This window comes from Ranitomeya variabilis, chromosome 4 (genome assembly GCF_051348905.1).
Source record: "Ranitomeya variabilis isolate aRanVar5 chromosome 4, aRanVar5.hap1, whole genome shotgun sequence".
Taxonomy (NCBI): Eukaryota; Metazoa; Chordata; class Amphibia; order Anura; family Dendrobatidae; genus Ranitomeya; species Ranitomeya variabilis.
This window is the reverse complement of record NC_135235.1, coordinates 230,743,500-230,756,078: the sequence shown is the minus strand read 5'-3', so window position 1 is coordinate 230,756,078 and position 12,579 is coordinate 230,743,500. Positions and strand designations below refer to the sequence as shown.

Genomic DNA, 12,579 nt, shown 5'->3' with positions numbered 1-12,579 from the left:
TGGAAATGCAAAGACCACTGAAGAAGGTATGAAGACCAACTGGGTCAGGCATCCAGCAAGCTCTTGGCCCAACTAAAGGTCCCTCCTAAAAGGCCAATACCTAGCAATCTCCTGCCCAACTTATGGTCTGTCATCCAAGACACATGCACAGCAATATCCTGCCCCAACTTACGGTCCCTCATCAAGGGCAGATGTCTAGCAAGCTCCTTCCTAAAATAAGGGTTCCTCATGACAGACAGATGTCCAGCAAGTTCATGCCCCAACTTACGGTCCCTAATCTACGACAGACGTCCAGCAAGCTCCTGCCCCAACTAAAGGTCCCTCATGTAGGACAGATGTCCAGCAAGCTCCTACCGCAACTAAAGGTCCCTCATATAGGACAGATGTCCAGCAAGTTCCTGCCGCAACTTACGGTCCCTAATCTAGACAGACATCCAGCAAGCTCCTGCCCCAACTAAAGTTTCCTCATCAAGGACAGATGTCAAGCAAGTTCCTGCCCCAACTTACAGTCCATAATCTACAACAGACATCCAGCAAGCTCCTGCCCCAACTAAAGGTCCCTTATGTAGGACAGATGCCCAAAGTTCCTGCCCCAACTTACGGTCCCTAATCTAGACAGACGTCCAGCAAGCTCATGCCCCAACTAAAGGTTCCTCATGACGGACAGATGTCCAGTAAGTTCATACCTAAACTTACGGTCCCTAATCTAGACAGACGTCCAGAAAGCTCCTGCCCCAACTAAAGGTTCCTCATGTAGGGCAGATGTCCAGCAAGAGTCTTCCTCAAATAAAGGTCACTCATCAAAGGTAGAATCCTAGTAAACTCCTGCCCCAACTAAAGGTTCCTCATCAAGGGCAAATGCTGATCAAACTCCTGTCCCACCTAGAGGTTCCTCAACAAGGACAGATGTCTAGCAAGATCATGCCCAAACTACTGGTTTGTCATCCAAGACTTATGAACAGCAAGCTCCTTCCCCAGCTAAAGGTTCCTCACCAAGGACAGATGTCCAACTAGCTACTGCTGTAAACTAAAGGTTCCTCATCAAGGACTATGATCCTTCAGTCACATCTTTCATGGGAAAGTTTGATAACATCATCATAAAGAATAACTCACACCTGAGACTGTAAGACCTTCTCTAACTAAAAGTCAAAGAGATCATTCTGGGGCCACTTGATGAAGTCCTATTTTAGATCATCGCCCTCCCTATGGGGTGAACCTTTAGGCGGACCTGTTTTGACCACAGCCACCCCACCCCTGTGCTACTGATCAAATGGACTGATTGTAATATGATATATCTGAATTGTGCCCTAATCTAGTCTACAAAGTAGAGTCTCAATGTGCTGCTCCTGGTGGCCATAGGTGGTACTGCGGCCTTATAAAAGGTAGGCATATTTGGGCACTTTTTTTCACTATGACTTACAAATTAAGTGTTGAACTCTAAATTTTTTTTTTTCTGGTTGTAATCTCCAGTTCTCGCAGTGAGAAGAGTCTGGAGATTATATCTGGGTACGCCACACGGAAAATATTTATTTCTGTCCCTTTTCGGGTAATCTGCTCAGCAGACCATTAAACTTGTTAATAACTGGACTGGGAATGTGGGCAGAAAGCTGCTGAGGTTTCATTACTAAACTGCTTGCAATGCTCCCCTATCTGTTTCCTTCCTAACCCCCTCCACAAATTTCCATAACTCCTTCAGTGCTGGATATTAAAGACGTATGAACAATCTTGAAAATTTGCATTCGATTCACCCCCCCGATGCTGTATAAAATGGGATTATTTTTGTACATATGTATTTAGGGCTAAAAAAAAAAATTGCAATTAGATTTAATGGAAAATTTGCACTGTTTTGCTTTCACCGGATCCTTTTGTATCCGGCATACCCAATGTCAATGATCTGAGGTCATAAATCGGCTGAGATAAGCACAAAAAAGACAAAGATAAGAGTTAGAAAGTTTCCCATCTGATGGTTAGAATGAGCTCACTGATAGGTTCTCAGTTAACTCAGCGATCCACACAGAGGCTATAGAAGGCAAACGGGGCAAACAATTTAATAAAAGTTCAATTCTAAAAAGTATTTTTAACCTAAAATGTAAGAAAGAGAGAAAAAAACAATTGTTCCTAAAATTGGACACTATTATGGACCCCTTTAAAATGTGGTGTGATCTTAAGTGATTTCTGTGTGACGCTGTGTATCTAAGCCATGTGTGATAGAATCTTTTGGATACAGTATCTGATCATGTGATATTTTATTTGTGAGCTGTGTATTGTATCTAATCAGATGTGATACTGTATCTAATCTTATCATGTGTGATACACTGAGGATCCGATAGCCCACGGTTATGTTTTCTACATGGTAAACCTACAGAATACATATGGGGCGGTTCACCCACAACGAGACGCCGTCCGTGTACAATACTCACCGCGTCACGCCACATATTAACTGTACAGACACATGTACACACATGAATAAATGATGACGAAGGGAACTGGTCGGTTCATGGAGACAGGTCTCATCATGCTGAGCAGTCAGCGCCCCTCTTTACCTTGTACCCAGGGCTGTCTATCCTCCATGAATTTTCTAGAAACCTACACTGTAGCACCAGCCATGGCTGCCTCGTAGTTCTTCTTCTGTCACTTATTGTAGCATCTATTGCAAAATATCCTGAAAATTCACTATCCTTCCTCCATAGCAGATGGACTGATAATAATTTACCAATCGTCACTAAACCGAGAAACCTCTATTATATTGTCACTAATTCACGAGATAAAGCAACAGAAATATCACAAGAAGAAAACTACTATAATACCTTCCCCATGTACAAGACTATAACTACTATAATACTGCTCCTATATACAAGAATATAACTACTATAATACTGCTCCTATGTACAAGAATATAACTACTATAATACAGCCCCTATGTACAAGAATATAACTACTATAATACTGCTCCCTATGTACAAGAATATAACTACTATAATACTGCTCCTATGTATAAGAATATATCTACTATAATACTGCTCCGATGTACAAGAATATAACTAATATAATACTGCCCCTATATATAATATAACTACTATAATACTGCTCCTATGTACAAGAATATAACTACTATAGCACTGCTCCTATGTACAAGACTATAACTATTATAATATTGCCCCCTATGTACAAGAATATAACTACTATAACACTGCTCCTATGTACAAGAATATAACTGCTATAATACTGCTCCTATGTACAATATAACTTCTATAATACTGCTCCTAAGTACAAGAATATAACTTCTATAATACTGCTCCTATGTACAAGAATATAACTACTATAATACTGCCCCATGTACAAGAATATAACTTCTATAATACTGCTCCTAAGTACAAGAATATAACTTCTATAATACTGCTCCTATGTACAAGAATATAACTACTATAATACTGCCCCATGTACAAGAATATAACTACTATAATACTGGCCCTATGTACAAGAATATAACTACCATAATACTGCCTCTATGTACAAGAATATAACTACTATAATACTGCTCCTATGTACAAGAATATAACTGCTATAACACTGCCCCTATGTACAAGAATATAGCTACTATAATACTGCCCCTATGTACAATAATATAACTACTATAACACTGCTCCTATGTACAAGAATATAACTATTATAATACTGCTCCTATGTACAAGAATATAACTACTATAATACTGCTCCTATGTACAAGAATATAGCTACTATAATACTGCTCTTATGTACAAGAATATAACTACTATAATGCAGCCCCATGTACAAGAATATAACTACTATAATACTGCTCCCTATGTACAAGAATATAACTACTATAATACTGCTCCTATGTATAAGAATATATCTACTATAATACTGCTCCGATGTACAAGAATATAACTACTATAATACTGCTCCCTATGTACAAGAATATAACTACTATAATACTGCTCCTATGTATGAGAATATATCTACTATAATACTGCTCCTATGTACAAGAATATAACTGCTATAATACAGCCCCTATGTACAAGAATATAACTACTATAATACTGCCCCTATGTACAAGAATATAACTACTATAATACTGCCCCCTATGTACAAGAATATAACTACTATAATACTGCCCCTATGTACAAGAATATAACTACTATAATACTGCTCCTATGTACAAGAATATAACTACTACAATACTGCCCCTATGTACAAGAATATAACTACCATAATACTGCCCCCTATGTACAAGAATATAACTACTATAATACAGCCCCTATGTACAAGAATATAACTACTATAATACTGCCTCCAATGTACAAGAATATAACTACTACTAGATGGTGGCCCGATTCTAACGCATCGGGTATTCTAGAATATGCATGTCCACGTAGTATATTGCCCAGTGACGTAGTATATTGCCCAGTGACGTACTATATTGCCCAGTGACATAGTATACAGCAGAGCCACGTAGTATATTGCCCAGTGACGTAGTATATTGCCCAGTTACGTAGTATACAGCAGAGCCACGTAGTATATTGCCCAGTGACGTAGTATATTGCCCAGCCACGTAAGTCACAGGTTAAAAAATAAAAAATACACATATACTCACCTTCCGAGGGGCCCCTTGTAGTTCTGTCGCCTGTGTTCGGTTCAGGCGGCAGCTTCCGGTCCGAGGGTGTCATGACGTCGCGGTCACATGACCGTGACGTCACGGCAGGTCCTTCTCGCGCAGGGCCTGTGATGAGGTCACGGTCACATGACCGTGACGTCATGGCAGGTCCTTGTCGCACACCAACCTTAGCACCGGAACCTGCCGCTTGCATGTACCGGTCACCGGAGCGTCGGAAAGGCGGCGGAAGGTGAGTATATAATGATTTGTTGTTTGGTTTTTTTTAATTATTTTTAACATTAGATGTTTTTACTATTGAGGCTGCATAGGCAGCCTCAATAGTAAAAACTTGTAACACAGGGTTAATAGCGGCGGTAACGGAGAGAGTTACCCGCGGCGTAACGCAGTCCATTACCGCTGGCACTAACCCTGTGTGAGCCGTGACTGCGGGGAGTATGGAGCGGGCGCCGGGCAGTGACTGCAGGGGAGTATGGAGGGACTAATCGGACTGTGCCCGTCGCTGATTGGTCACGGCAGCCATGACAGGCAGCTGGCGAGACCAATCAGCGAATGAATATCCATGACGGAAGTTGCCGACAGAAAGACGGAAGTACCCCTTCGACAATTTTATATATATAGGTAATACTGCTCCTATGTACAAGACTATAACTACTATAATACTGCTCCTATGTACAAGAATATAACTACTATAATACTGCCCCCTCTGTACAAGAATATAACTACTATAATACTGCTCCTATGTACAAAAATATAACTACTATAATACTGCTCCTATGTACAAAAATATAACTACTATAATACTGCTCCTATGTACAAGAATATAACTACTATAATACTGCACCTATGTGCAAGAATATAACTACTATAATACTGCCCCTATGTACAAGAATATAACTACTATAATACTGCTCCTATGTACAAGAATATAACTACTATAATACTACTCCTATGCACAAGAATATAACTACTATAATACTGCTCCTATGTACAGGAATATAACTACTATAATACTGCTCCTATGTACAAGAATATAACTACTATAATACTGCTCCTATGCACAAGAATATAACTACTATAATACTGCTCCTATGTACAGGAATATAACTACTATAATACTGCCCCCTATGTACAAGAATATAACTACTATAATACTGCCCCTATATACAAGACTATAACTACTATAATACTGCTCCTATGTACAAGAATATAAATACTATAATACTGCCCCTATGTACAATATGACTACTATAATACTGCCCCTATGTACAATAATATAGCTACTATAATACTGCTCCTATGTACAAGAATATAACTACTATAATACAGCTCCTATGTACAAGAATATAACTACTATAATACTGCTCCTATGTACAAGAATATAACTACCATAATACTGCCCCTATAAACAAGAATATAACTACTATAATACTGCCCCTATGTACAAGAATATAACTACTATAATACTGCTCCTATGTACAAAAATATAGCTACTATAATACTGCTCCTATGTACAAGAATATAACTACTATAATACTACTCCTATGTGCAAGAATATAACTATTATAATACTGCTCCTATGTACAAGAATATAACTACTATAATACTGCCCCCTATGTACAAGAATATAACTATTATAATACTGCTCATATGTATAAGAATATAACTACTATATTACTGCCCCCTATGCACAAGGATATAACTACTATAATACTGCCCCCTATGTACAAGACTATAATTACCATAATACTGCTCCTATGTACAAGACTATAACTACTATAATACTGCCCCTATGTACAAGAATATAACTACTATAATACTGCTCCTATGTACAAAAATATAGCTACTATAATACTGCTCCTATGTACAAGAATATAACTACTATAATACTACTTCTATGTGCAAGAATATAACTACTATAATACTGCTCCTATGTACAAGAATATAACTACTATAATACTGCCCCCTATGTACAAGAATATAACTATTATAATACTGCTCATATGTACAAGAATATAACTACTATATTACTGCCCCCTATGTAGAAGGATATAACTACTATAATACTGCCCCCTATGTACAAGACTATAATTACTATAATACTGCTCCTATGTACAAGACTATAACTACTATAATACTGCCCCTATGTACAAGAATATAACTACTATAATACTGCTCCTATGTACAAAAATATAGCTACTATAATACTGCTCCTATGTACAAGAATATAACTACTATAATACTACTCCTATGTGCAAGAATATAACTACTATAATACTGCTCCTATGTACAAGAATATAACTACTATAATACTGCCCCCTATGTACAAGAATATAACTATTATAATACTGCTCATATGTACAAGAATATAACTACTATATTACTGCCCCCTATGTACAAGGATATAACTACTATAATACTGCCCCCTATGTACAAGACTATAATTACTATAATACTGCTCCTATGTACAAGACTATAACTACTATAATACTGCCCCTATGTACAAGAATATAACTACTATAATACTGCTCCTATGTACAAGAATATAGCTACTATAATACAGCTCCTATGTACAAGAATATAACTACTATAATACTGCTCCTATGTACAAGAATATAACTACTATAATACTGCCCCTATATACAAGAATATAACTACTATAATACTGCCCCCTATGTACAAGAATATAACTACTATAATACTGCTCCTATGTACAAAAATATAGCTACTGTAATACTGCTCCTATGTACAAGAATATAACTACTATAATACTACTCCTATGCGCAAGAATATAACTACTATAATACTGCTCCTATGCACAAGAATATAACTACTATAATACTGCCCCCTATGTACAAGAATATAACTATTATAATACTGCTCCTATGTACAAGAATGTAACTACTATATTACTGCCCCCTATGTACAAGGATATAACTACTATAATACTGCCCCCTATGTACAAGAATATAACTATTATAATACTGCTTCTATGCACTAGAATATAACTACTATAATACTGTCCCCTATGTACAAGAATATAACTATTATAATACTGCTCCTTTGTACAAGAATATAACTACTATGATACTGCTCCTATGTACAAGAATATAACTATTATAATACTGCCCCCTATGTACAAGAATCTAACTACTATAATACTGCTCCTATGTACAAGAATATAACTATTATAATACTGCCCCCTATGTACAATAATATAACTACTATAATACTGCTCCTATGTACAAGAATCTAACTACTATAATACTGCTCCTATGTACAAGAATATAACTATTATAATACTGCCCTCTATGTACAAGAATATAACTACTATAATACTGCTCCTATGTACAAGAATATAACTACTATAATACTGCTCCTATGTACAAGAATATAACTACTATAATACTGCTCCCATGTACAAGAATATAACTACTATAATACTGCCCCTATGTACAAGAATATAACTGCTATAATACTGCTCCCTATGTACAAGAATATAACTACTATAATACTGCCCCTATGTACAAGAATATACCTATTATAATACTGCGCCTATGTACAAGAATATAACTACTATAATACTGCCCCTATGTACAGGAATATAACTACTATAATACTGCTCCTATGTACAAGAATATAACTACTATAATACTGCCCCCTATGTACAATAATATAACTACTATAATACTGCTCCTATGTACAAGAATATAACTACTATAATACTGCCAATATGTACAAGAATTTAACTACTATAATACTGCTCTCTTTTGATAAGAATATAATAGAGGCCGGTGTTGCCCTTTTAGCGCCCATCTTTTATGTCCTATGCTGTAGGTTTAGTACAGACCCCTGCAGATCTGTTGGGTGGGTTACAGGGCAGGCGGTATTCTGCGGAGTGCACAGGTACTACATGTCTACCTGTGTGACCTTGGCAGTGACCTCTGGAGATTAATGTGCTGTTTATCAGTCTTGCAGAGTTTTTATTGACACACGTGGGACTCAGGACACTTACGAGAGCAGAATGTGGAGGTTGATACAGAAGATCACAGATTGCAGAGATGCGACTTCACACTGTAAATCCCGCTATTAGTTTTCATTTATGTCCAATGAGGGCGATATTGTGTTCTCAATACCTGATCCTAAACAGCTACCGTTTATATTATATTTGTCTAATACTCCGCTCTTTGCAGTTTTCAGGATCTCTGCTTGCTTTGAGTAACCAGAAACATTCATGAGCTATTTAATAAACAGCCCGACTCTATTTATGTTCAACATCAACATCAATCTGTTACAATGTATCACTGCGGTCCACCATGCACCGCTGCAAACCGCGTGTCCTGCACTGCTACATTGTTACAATTTGTATTTGTGTAAATAAGACAAGGCCAGAATGGTTTCAGCTTTGCTTCTATTTATGGGCAGCAAGCAGAGATCTTGAAAAGGATGAATATTTAAAATACAAAAAAAAGGCAGAACAATTCTGCTTTAGGTTCATCCATCAGGACCAAGGAGCTTGCACTCTAATCCGTACACAGATTCCATGATTAATTCCATAGAACGGCTTCTCCCCCATCTGCTGTAGGATGAAACCCCCGCACGCAAGAGTGAAAATCTGCACGTCGATGGAATGAAAACGCACGAAGGCGGCGCTGATCTTCTAAACCTGCGCCGCTGATACCTTTATGTATGTGCAAGACCCTCATCATGATAGATGGTGGGACCCTCGACTTGTAAAGGTGGGCGCCATAAGTGATGTCATAGTGGCGGGATAATGTCGCACTCATGCTAATAAACAGAAGACACCTTGGGGTAGGTGCACACGTTGAGTACTTGCAGATTTTTCTAGAATGTTGGCAGAATTTTTTTTTTTGAATAACGCACGCGATTTTGATGTGTTTTTTTTATCCAACGCTGAAAGAATTGACATTCTGCAGATTAAAAGAAAAATCAAAAAACGCTTTGGTTAAAAAAAAAAATCCGCACTTTGATCCTTTAAAGTGCAGTTTTTTTTCCCGCTTTTGAACAATGAAGCGTGTGAACAAGTCCTTATGCTCTGTCATCATTATAGATGAGGGAAAACTCAACATTTCTAACCCCAAAATGAATTCTCGCTGGTTGCGCACGCGCGGCTCTATCCATTCGTGATTGTGCGCGCTGTTGTCACGCACCAGAACTGAGCATCTAATCGTCAGATTTCCTTGATTTCCATCAGGTCATTGGTGCACTTGCTGTTCGAAACCTATGCAAGAACCGCCACATTCTCTTACAAGGTTGCTCATTTCTCCGGCGGTTGGACATGCCGTGGACTTGCCATAAATGGGTCCATGACTATAGAAAATTACTCTCTAGAGGAGTTTTATTTTGGAGAAGGCCTCCCCTGTAATGACAGGTGTGTGTGTATTTCCTTACTGGTGCCACGTTTCATCCCCAAACAATTGCAATATTGTATCCCAAAACACGGACCACGTGTGCAGCGCGCAGCCACTATTAACCCCCCGTCCCCCTGGCTACTCGTCGCCATTCGCTCCTTGGATCAGGGCTGCCCATTCATCGTCGCTGTGGCTCGGCGAGGGTTAAACTTACGCATTCGCCTTCCTGTTCTATGTATCACACATCCACCCGGCTTACTGAATCTGTTTGCGAAACATTAAGAGCCAAATTCTCCCCCCGCCCGCCACCGCCGTTCACGTACAAGCCCCGGGCACATGATCGGCAACATACAAAAAATAAAAAGGGGGTGCTCGGACTCACTCGATCATAGTGGGGGGCTCCACGTGTCCCTCGTTTCCTCGGCTCCTTCAGTCTGACAGATGTGTCATGGCCCTGTTCTGTTGAGGATGTTGCGTTGCCTGTTATGTTGCCGCTTTGTTACTTTGTATCATGTTGAGGCCGGTTGCGGGTTTTTTGGAGGGGGTCTTGGTTTCCGTCTGGATGGCGGTCACTGTGTGCTGTGCGCGGTCTCGTTTATTTCCATGCTGTCTCCTTTGTGCGTACATTGGGGGGGGGAGTGTAATGTGGCTCCTACATCTGCTGGGCCCTATGTATGATCCCCTCTTTGTGATCCCATCTCAGCCGGCCATGGTTCCTGGCCTCGTCCCCTTCTCTTCCTCTCTCTCTTTCTCTCTCTTCTCCGGCATCTAAGGATTCAGAAATGTGACACCGAGCCTGAGCCTCCCCCACTACCACTGTGTCTCCTCTGCCCTCCCCTTTCTACAAGAGATGGGAAATGAGGCAAAAAGCATCACAGAATGTGACACAGCCCCCAGGGCTGCAGCTACCGGGGGTCCTACGTAGTCCGTGGGCGGCATTCTGGGGTCGGAAAATAAATAAAAAATAAAAATGCACCAAACGGAAAAAGGAAAGTGTCACATAGAGAACATCAGCTGCGAGGAACATTACTAGAAAAATGGCAACGTTGTATCTTCATAGTTTTAAGGTTGAAAGAAGACACACAAGTCCAGAGTTTTATGGTCGTAGGAGATCGACCATCTGTTTTATCATCCGGATTGTAATAGTATCCACAATATTGTATTATCTATCTCGGTGAGGAGATACAAGAACAATCGTGTGGATTGACTTGAATGGGTGGTGAAAAAACGCAGGTATCAAGTTTTAGGCTATGTGCACACGTTCAGAATTTCTTGCAGAAATTTCCTGAGTAAAACCGGACAGTTTCTGCAAGAAATCCGCATACGTTTTTTTTCACGTTTTTTGCGCGGTTTTTTTTTTTCTCGTTTTTTTCCAGAGATTTCCCAATGCAATGATATAGTGGGAAATCCGTAAAAATCTGCAAAATTAATGAACATGCTGCGTTTTTTAACCCAATGCGTTTTTTTTCGCGGAAAAAAAACTCATCATGTGCACAAAAATTGCGGAATGCATTCTTAATGATGCATAATGTATGCATTTTTATAGCGAAAAATAAATGCAACGTGTGCACACAGCCTTACTGCGTTTTTTTTTTTTGTGTGCCAAAACCAGATTCTATAGAATAGGACTTACCGTATTTTTTTTCAACACTAAACTTTATCAGCATCCGCAAGAGACAAATCTAGCATGCCAAAACCGCTGCAAAAATGCATCAAAAAGCTGTGAAAAATGCAAGAAAACAAAAACAAAACATGATTGCAAAAAAGCCTAGTGTGAACATAGCCTATGTAGTAGTAGTAGAATCATCATAATTATTATTAGAATCATCATTATTATTAGTAGTAGAATCATCATCATTATTATTAGTATTATTATTTATTTATATAGTAGAATCTTCATCATTATTAGTAGTAGTAGAATCATCATCATTATTATTAGTAGTAGAATCATTATCATTATTAGTAGTAGCAGAATCATAATCATTAGTAGTAGAATCATCATCATTAGTAGTAGTAGTAGTAGAATCATCATCATCATTAGTAGTAGTAGTAGTAGAATCATTATCATTAGTAGTAGTAGTAGAATCATCATTAGTAGTAGTAGTAGAATCATTATCATTAGTAGTAGTAGTAGAACCATCATTATTATTAGTAGTAGAATCATCATTATTATTAGTAGTAGAATCATAATCATTAGTAGTAGTAGAATCATCATTATTAGTAGTGGAATCATCATCAGTAGTAGTAGAATCATCATCATTAGTAGTAGTAGAATCATCATCATTATTATTAGTAGTAGAATCATCATCATCATTATTAGTAGTAGTAGAATCATCATTATTAGTAGTAGTAGAATCATCATCATTATTAGTAGTAGAATCATCATCATTATTATTAGTAGTAGAATCATCATCATAATTAGTAGTAGAATCATTAGTAATGTAATCAGCCATTTAACCTTCTGTCAGTTGCGCCAAAATACTTAACTATTAGTCGCGTCCCCAGTTTTCAGATAGAAAAATAACATATATTAATGTAAAAAAGAGGCATCTGAGCTAGCAAACTATAGAAACA

The 12,579-nt window shown here is 38.2% G+C and overlaps 1 protein-coding gene across 4 annotated transcripts in view; it reads right to left on the bottom strand.

Moving 5' to 3' along the window:
- The window catches only part of GRAMD1A (GRAM domain containing 1A), a 63,758-nt gene that overhangs the window by 36,611 nt on the left and 14,568 nt on the right, over positions 1-12,579 (bottom strand). Inside the window, exon 1 of one of the 4 annotated variants that reach the window (XM_077260179.1) lies at positions 10,388-10,820. The exons of 2 other annotated variants lie outside the window; for them this stretch is intronic. In XM_077260179.1, the coding sequence (XP_077116294.1) occupies positions 10,388-10,395 (8 nt within the window). In that variant the 5' untranslated portion in view covers positions 10,396-10,820. Of the gene's footprint in view, positions 1-10,387; positions 10,821-12,579 lie in introns of those variants that run through there. One more of the 4 variants, XM_077260178.1, reaches the window with a different exon arrangement.